Source organism: Penaeus chinensis, chromosome 25, assembly GCF_019202785.1.
Source record: "Penaeus chinensis breed Huanghai No. 1 chromosome 25, ASM1920278v2, whole genome shotgun sequence".
In the NCBI taxonomy this organism is placed as follows: Eukaryota; Metazoa; Arthropoda; class Malacostraca; order Decapoda; family Penaeidae; genus Penaeus; species Penaeus chinensis.
In genome coordinates this window covers 2,102,730-2,112,510 of record NC_061843.1, presented here as the reverse complement: position 1 = coordinate 2,112,510, position 9,781 = coordinate 2,102,730, and the positions used below count along the sequence as shown (strand labels likewise).

The following is a 9,781-nucleotide window of genomic DNA, read 5'->3' as shown; positions in this document are numbered from 1 at the left end:
TCTATACAATAAGCATCGATATCTTCACACTAATGCACAGCAATTATGTGATCGCGTGCATGAGTGTGCATATATCGATGCTCATGTTATAGATGAAGATTTAAAACGACAAAACATTTAGTAAAAGTAATATCGGCCAGTTGGTCTGAGACCCCTTTGGACGGGACGCACATACTTCATATATATGTTTTACGCCAGCATAGTATAGTTACTTTTGTTCCGATATCCCGTTGACCTTTACGGACTAGACCTGTCTTTTCGTTTATCACTAATACGTTTGTTGTTATTATAGAGACGTGGCTAAACCGTCTATCTCGGCTTGACGGCGAAATAAGTTCCTTAAGGCCCAGGATGATGTATCTTGTTCAAGGAGTATTTCTACCGTCGTATTTAATCCATTGAGGCCATGCTGATTTCAGTGTAGTCAAACTGTAAATACAGGCGTGATTAATTCGTTAAGGCTTAACATCAGCGGAAGACAATACTAGAGAGGATATTGTATACTAATAAGTTTAAATATTAATACCATTCTAGTGACATAAGTTATACAAGGCTGAGCCTCGCCCGGGCTTTGCCCATGAAGGAAGCCAGGCCTGTGTCGACTAATGCCAACTCGCTAACGTGTGTCAGCTGGTGCTGACTTGGTTGAGCTCAGTCCTATCCCGCCGTGGTGCCCAGCCACAGTAGTAACCTCGGGCGACAATTGCAACTTCTCGCGACTGGGCGGGGCCGACCCCTCGGATGAGAGGCCGATACGTTACCACTGTATTAACCCGGAGGCTAAATTATTTTTTCAATGATGAACTAAAGGGGGGGGGGGGGCGGGAGGATTCCCTCCTTAGTTCAAGGATAGGAATGGAAGCTAAGCTTAGCTAGCTACCTAGAAATTGAAAAGAGACTGAGTGATAAAGTAGGGGGGCGAGACCTCTTACTTGGTGTTTTCTTTGTCATCACTGGTTGGAAGCCGCGGCTTACTTTTTAGAAATGGAGACAGGTAGGTTTCGTAGGAGACACCTTGTTTTCGCCTGCAAGGGATTATAGCAGGCATTGACCCACTATGATAGCCTATTGCAGGTGAGACCCTCGCCTGCCTCCCTCCCAGGTCCTAGGAACTGAGAGCAAGGCTCAGTGTGTCATTCTTTTGTTTAGTTGAACGAGAATAATGGTGAAACTAACAGAAGGGACAAAAGACATGTAAAATAGAGAATAGTAGTTTATTTCCCGATTACGTAGTCGACAGAAGACTTTTTTTACAATAATATGCCTTTTAAACACTTAATACCGGGGAATTTAAATTGTCTAGCATTTTCTTTGTTTCCATGCATCATCGTTATCTTGAATCAAATATAAGCTGACTGTAAATTGAGTTGACAGACGACAAACAACAATATTTTGGTGGCTGCTCATATTCACGACCGAGCATTGCAGCGTGAAAGACACTAGTACATTATTAGTTTCATTCTATGAAAAGATAAGCATTTATTACGATATCATAGATTTCTTGGATTTGTTTTACTATAAACTTTTTTTGATGCCAAATATCAAAATAAGAATCTTCCGTATGTATGTCAATTTACTTTCCCATGAAATTGTGATTTTTTACCTGATGCTTCCGAAAAAAAAAAATGTATATAACAAGTCATATGTGAGATTTCATTAACGCAATGTTAGAAATGTAGGAAATAATAATGTTATCCTTGTTTTTTGCCTGGAGAGGATTGCTGTCGGTCGCCGATGGATCTGTTGGGGGGGGGGGGGGGAGAAGAGACGGAAAACGAGTAAAGAGAAGACAGAAAAGAATAAAAGGCATAGGAGTAGAGTTAAGAATTGGATCCTTGAATGTTGGTATCATTATCGGCCGTGTTATTAAAATACTAGTGCGTGTATCATTAAACTGATCGGGCAAGCCCCTTACCGCGGGACTTCTACGGGACTGTTGGTACGCCTGATGCATCCCGCAGTTGGTATGCCTAATGATAGCTTATTTACGATCAACAGGCAAATTTATAGTAATTTTGGGGGGAGGGTCAAAGTCGACTACTGGAATGTCAACTGTCATATTCACAATCGCTCTCAAAACCTTTGATCGTTCAGGGAAAGTTCAGAGTTACCAACATACCCATATACTACATTTCATTATTAATACATCAGACAGGATTACATAAATTTTATTTTCAGACTCGGGATAATTCTCTTGCTCAGTGTTTTGATTTATTTAGCCTTAATCTAATTGAATGATGCTGATTTTATTATTCATAAAGGCTGGATAGATGTCGAATTTCGCCGCCAGCAGATGATAACACACATGCGCGCGCGCGCATCTATATAGATAGATAGAAATGTGTATTTATACGCATATATTGTAAAAACCTATATACATGTGTATGTATATACATAGGCCTACATACAGGAAGGCATGCGCGTCCACTTACATGAAACTGCGTTTCTTAAATGTTTTATTAATTTAAACTTTCATCTATTATACAGGCATCGATATAATCACATGCCAATAAGAACCCTATACTGTATCTTAAATAGAATTTAAAAATAATATTGACATCATGCTCAGATGAATATATTTGAAATTATCAATTTGGAATGCTTTGTGCGATATGCCCTTAGCCGTCCCTTATTTGTTCCAGGGCTATGCGGGGGCACCGCGGGGCGAATAACATCCGCAAAACATAATATGGCAAAGTACGGGAGGAGCTGGTTCTGGGGAAAGCTCTCCCCGCGGGGACGTTTAACAATACAGCCGTAAGTGACAAGGAAGTAAGGCGAAACTGCTAGCAGGAGGCTTCAAGTTATATTCGGTCATGGCAAGCACGGGAGGAGAAATGGCGTGGGTGTAGCGGTGAAGGAAAAGTACATTAATAGCGTAGTGGAGGTTAAAAGGGTATCTGACAGAATAATGACAATGAAGTTGGGTACTGAGGTAGTGCTACTGAATGTGATCAGTGCTTATGCCCCACAAGGAGGATGTGAGTTGGAGAAGGAAGAATTCTGGAGCTAAGTAGAGGATGTAGTTCAGAACATACTAGCAGTAGAAAGAATAGTTAAGGGAGGGGACTGCAATGGCCATGTTGGAGAAGGAAATAATGGAGATGAGCATGTGACGGGCAAGTATGGAGTGGCAGATAGAAACCTGGAAGGATAGATAGTTGTCGACTTTGCTAAACGGATGGAAATGGCGGTAGGCAGGAACGACGGGAGGCTTTGGAGTGAAAATAGGTTTTCAACAAGGATCGGCTCTGAGCCCTTTCTTGTTTGCTTTAGTGATGTATAGACTGACTGAAAGGATACAGAAAGAGTCCCCGTGGACTATGGTGCATGCAGATGACATGGTGTTATGCTGCAGGAGACGGGAAGAAGCTGAGACACAGTTGGAGGGATGCTTTGGAGAGGAAGGGTATGAAAGTGAGTAGGGCCATAAATACTTGTGCCTCAGTAGTGATGGCGAGGATACGATTAGGTTGCAAAGAGTATGGGTAGCAGGAATTGACGAGTTTAAGTATTTGGGTTCGACTGTCCAGAGAAATTGAGATTATGGAAGAAAAGTAAAGAGAAGAGTGCAAGCTGGATTGTATGGATGGAGAAAGGTCGAGTGATATACGATGGAAGGGACTCCGCAAAGAAAGGTCTTCAAGACTGTGATGAGGGTGACCATGCTGTATGGCATGGATGACGTTCCCACTGACAAAAACAAACAAACAAGAAAACGAGCTGGAAGTCTCTGAAATGAAAATGCTGCATTTCTCGTTAGGGGTGACGGAAAATGGACAAAACGAAAAAGGAATACATCAGAGGGACAATGCATGTGCGTAGATTTGGTGACAAGGTTAGAGAGGCAAGACTGAGGTCGCTTGGGCACGTCAAGCGAAGGGACAAGGAATACGTGGGGAAGAGGGAGGTCGAAGAGAAAGTTCTTGGACGCAGTCAAGATAGAACGCAGGGGAGAAGGAAATAATAATAATAATTATTATTATTGTTGTTATTGTTGTTATTGTTGCTATGATTATTATTATTGATATTGCTATCATTATGATTATGATTATTATGATGACAATTATTATTATTATTATTATTATTATTATTATTATTATTATTATTATTATTATTATTATTATTATTATCATCATTATCATTATTATTATCATTATTATTATTATTATTATAATTATTATTATTATTATTATTATCTTTATTATAATTATTATTATTATTATTATTAATATATCATCATTCTTATCAATATCATTATTATTATCATTATAATTATTATTATTATCATTATAATTATTATGATTATTATTATTATTATTATTATCATTATCATTATCATTATCATTATTATCATTATCATTATCATTATCATTATTATCATTATCATTATTATTATTTTTATCATTATCATTATTATAAATATCATTATCATTATTATCATTACATTATCATTACTATTATCATTATCATTATTATTATTAACATTTTAATTATTATTATTATAATTATTATTATTATCATTATCATCATTATTATTATCATTATCATCATTATCATTATCATTATCATTATCATTATTATCATTGTTATTATCATTGTTATTATTTTCATCATTATCATTATTATTATTATCATTACTAATATTATCATTATTGTTATTATTATTATTATTATTATTATCATTATCATTATCATTATCATTATCATTATTATTATTATTATTATTATTATTATTATTATTATTATTATCATTATCATTATCATTATTATTATTATTATTATTATTATTATTATTATTATTATTATCATTATTATCATTATTATAATTATCATTGTTATCACCATTATTTTTACTATTATTATTATCATCATTATTGTTGTTGCTGGACTTTTGCTATCATTACTATTATCAGTATTGTCATTACTATCGTTATTGCTGTTTTTATTATATATCTATTATCATCACCATCATCATAGTCATAATCATCATCATCATCTTCATTATCATTATTACTATGATTATCATTATCATGGTTATAAACATTATTCTTATTATCATTATTATTGCCCTTATTATCATTATTATTATTATAAGTATTATTATTATCATTATTATTATTATTATTGTATTTGTTGTTGTTATTATCATTATCATAATTATCATCAGCATTGTTACTATCATTATAATCATTGTTATGGTCATTATCACCATTTTTATTATCATTATCATCATTGTTATTATCATTATCATAACTATTATCATCATTGTTATTATCATTATCATAACTATTATCATCATTGATATTATCATTATCATCACTATTATCAATGTTATTATTGTTGTTATCGTTATCGCTGTTAGTATTATCATTAACAATTATTATTATTACTGTTGTTATTATGATCATTGTTATTATTTTGTTATTATTTTATTGTTATTATTATTATAACTGCCATTATTATGATTATCATTATAATTATCATTATCATCATTACTATTATTATATTGTTGTTGTTTTTATTATTATTATGATTTTAATTTTTGTTATTATTATTAATATAATAATAATAATAATTATTATTATTAATATAATAATAATAATTATTATTATCATTACTATAATCATCATCATCATCAGTTTACGGATTGGAAAATGCGAGAAAATACACACGGAGCAACAATCACACACACACACACACACACACACACACACACACACACACACAACACACAACACACAACACACACACACACACACACACACACACACACACACACACACACACACACACACACACACAGACTTTCCTGTGTTCAATGGTTCAGTGGGCTAAGGTGCCCGATTACTGATCTAATGTTCGGGAGTTCAAAACCTGCTGTAGATAGTAACTAGGTCCCCAGGATAGGGCCTACGCGCCCTATCCTGGTAACTAGGAGAACTAGAACCACAGCGCGTCTTTGGTCCAAATCCTGGATTTCTTTCTCAAGGCCATTGGGGAGTTACAGTCTGCAGTCACCCTTACAGCCCTTTGGAGCCATTTTCGACGCTAAGGGCCCGGGGGAGAGGACCTGAATGGAACCAAGAGGAAGGCTGGCCAGTCGAAGCTCTTGGCCCAGGCTGAGTCTGGCTAAAGGGAGATGTGAACCTAGTCTGTGATGCACTAGCGGGGGCTAAGGAAAGGGAAATGGCGTTAGTGTACTTACAGCGAAGCTCGAATATTAATTTAACGAGGGCAGCGGCGCGAGGGACTTACCTGTCCAGCAGGCGGGATGGCATATCATGGGCTCTGCGTAGCCTGGCAAGTGCAGGGGAAAACGCAGCGTTCGTGCGCCCCTCTGCTCTTGAAGAATTGGTGGCGAGTTGATAACGGAGGTCGCGCGTTACGCATCACTCGCCGTGTGGGTTATGGAGGTAAAGTTCAGACTGACGAAAGCGCTGTCGAGAAGAGGTCATTTCTGCCGGGCTCCCTTGCCTTCGTCAGAGTCACGTGACCGCCATCCGCCAATCCACTGTTCGCTCGGAGACCTTGGACCAAGCGTGCGTGCGGATGCCTTCAAAGCGGACTTTTGTGATGTGTGTGCACTTTTGTGTGTATTTGTACAGGATACGTATGTGTGCATTCATGGTATATCTGCGTGCGTTCATGGTGTGAGGTTGTCTGTGTGTCAGCATATGGTCTGTGGGAATTTAACATCGGTTATCACGCAGGAAATGTTATTGTAACAGCTTCACAATTCGGTCTACTACCTATCTATCTCTTGATATACATACATACATACACATGTATATATATGTGTATATATATATATGTATATATATACATACATATATATCCATACATACATATATATGATAGATAGATAAATATATTTGTACATATATATGTATATGTATATGTATCTATATATACATATATATACACACATAAATATATGTGTGTGTGTGTGTGTGTGTGTGTGTGTGTGTGTGTGTGTGTGTGTGTGTGTGTGTGTGTGCATATATATGTACATATATATATATATATATAAATATATATATATGCATGTATATACATGCATATATATATATACTTATATGTATACATATATATACATATATAGATATATATGTATACATATATACATATATATATGCATATATATATATACTTAAATGTATACATATATATACATATATATATATACTTATATGTATACATATATACATATATATGCATATATATATACTTATATGTATACATATATATACATATATATATATGTATACATATGTACATATATATGCATATATATATGTATATGTATATATATATATATATATATATATTTGACGAGATTAGACAGAACGTTAATATCACAAATTACTATACATATACATACATACATATACATATGTATATATATACATATATGCATATATGTATTTGCTATTATCATACATATACAGCTGCTAATAATGGAATAACTTTCACCGGTGCCTGACATTTTTTACACTGCGTTTTTTACACTAATATGATAGGAAATAAAATAACAACAGCCTTTAGAATGTGCACAGACACTCGGACAATCACATTTCAGACGAAAGAACGGAATTCAAAGTTATTGAATATCAACTCGTCTAACTTAAAAAAAATTCAGCGAAAGTATCTCTCGTACACAACGCGGAATTAACAAGGACATGCAGTGACGTCACGCCGGGACAGGTTCGAGCATGGCCTCAGGTGTTCGCGTCTCGCCTTCTTTACGGGATGCGCGGACAACGTCTCCTGAAGCAAGGCCTGGCCATTTCAAGAGCTTAGGAGATACTGACGGGATGCCTGTAGAAATAGTAGTAGCAACAGTAGCATTGGTAGTGGTAGTAATAATAGTAGTAGGGGTTAGAGTAGTAGTAATAATAGTAGTAGTAGTTAGAGTAGTAGTAATGGTAGTAGTAGTAGTAGTAATAGTAGTAGTAGTAGTTGTTGTTGTTGTAGTAGTAGTAATAATAACAGTAGCAGCAGCAGCAGCAGCAGGATTAGTAATAATACTAGTAGTAGTAAAATACCAGTAGTAGTTGTTGTTGTTGTAGTGGTGGTAGTAGTAGTAATAATAATAGTAGTAGCAGTAATAGTAGTAGTAGTTATGGTAATAGTAGTAATAGTAATATAAGTAGCTTTGATAATACTAGTAGTAGTAGTGGTAGCTTTAGTAGTAGTAATAGTAGTAGTAGCAGTAGTAGTGGTAACAGAAGTAGTAGTAGTAGTAATAATAGAAGTAATACTAGTGATAGTGGCAATAGTAGTAGTAGCAGTAGTAGTTGTAATAGTAGTAGTAGTAGCAGTAGTAGTAGTAATAGCAGTAGTTGTAGCAGTAGTAGTAGTAATAGTAGTAGTGGTAATAGAAGTAGTAGTAGTAATATAAGTAATACTAGTAATAGTAGCAATAGTATTAGTAGTAATAGTAGTAGTGGTAGCAGTAGTAGTAGTAATAGTAGTAGTAGTAATAGCAGTAGTGGCAGAATGTGTGTACGGGTATCCTTGTTTATGCATGAACGGCTGTCCTTTATCTGAAAAATGCACTGTAATATTCTGCTGCATATGTGTCTACCTGTACATCCATATCACATTAAAATCCCAGGAAGGAGGGGGGGGGGCGACGCGTGTGACCAAAGAGCTATAGGGATGCTTGGTGTGGAGGGTAATGTTAGCGATCGTTATATTTACCGTGACTTGAATCAAAACTCCCTTGAAATGTGATGAGATTTCACATGTTTGCGTCAGTTTTTCCTTGTTGATCAGTGCGAATGTGTTTTAGAGTCGAATTTTATTGCGACTTTCGACGGCTTTACGTCAATATCGAAAGTTGAGGGTAATCAAAGATAAATCATATAAATGGTGAATCAAAATCGAATGAAAAAAAAGTATTGGGTTTGTAGTTTATTCGGTAATATACTTGATGATAAGCAATGCAGAAACAATGACAGGTTCTAATATTCAGACCAGGTCATTTGTGAGCATTGTAATTCAAGAGTTGCGGTAAGGATTAGGACACAGACGCGATTCCGCAGTGTTGAAGTTAATCCCCTGCAGCAGTGAGGTGATTACAGGTGTGTTGTAATCCCGGGGTTGTGTGATCAGTTTCGTATTCCTGAAAAATCATCAAAAGCTAATTACATCTTTGGATGCGGTTTAATTAGCTTGGTATATAGGACTGATTGGCAGATGCAAAATTAAACACGGTTGTAAGTGAAAGTCAGATTAATGGCTAAGGTCATGGTTTGAGGGTAGTAGTAACGGTGAACACAGGTCACGAAAGGCTGAAATTCATTCAGACTGCGGGGTCTGCCCGAGCCCAGCATCCCGGAGTGTGTGTGTGTGTATGTGTATATATATGTATGTGTGTGTGTGTGTGTGTGTATATATATGTATGTGTGTGTGTGCGTATGTGTATATATGTGTGTGTGTGTGTGTGTAATTGTGAAAACTGTCATCAAGTTCCAAACTCTCAGTCCCAAGAACCATAATCCGTCGATCCCAGAGCGGGGCAAGGTGACAGGCAGGGGAGCAGACATATGTCCGATCTCCTCAGCCACTTGGTTGCTGTGCCTGTTGTTTCATGGCGCTGCTCTAGCATTGTGCTTTTGGAGGTCTGAAAGGCAGGTTCAGAGCCTTGGAATATCTCATCCAGGTTACTCAGTCTGGTTAAGCAAGGATTGGTTTGGGTGATCTCTAAGGTTTGGGGTTTTAAGTTAAGGTCAGATTAAACACCAAAAGAAATAATGAAAAAAAGGATGATAAA

At 36.0% G+C, this 9,781-nt stretch overlaps 1 protein-coding gene across 1 annotated transcript in view; it reads right to left on the bottom strand.

The window, feature by feature from the left end:
* Window positions 1-6,404, bottom strand: part of LOC125038765 (galactosylgalactosylxylosylprotein 3-beta-glucuronosyltransferase S-like) — a 14,914-nt gene extending 8,510 nt beyond the window's left edge. Inside the window, exon 1 of the mRNA XM_047632351.1 lies at window positions 6,259-6,404. Coding sequence (XP_047488307.1) covers window positions 6,259-6,281 — 23 coding nt within the window. The 5' untranslated portion in view covers window positions 6,282-6,404. The remainder of the gene's footprint in view (window positions 1-6,258) is intronic.
* Window positions 6,405-9,781: the final 3,377 nt, after the last annotated feature.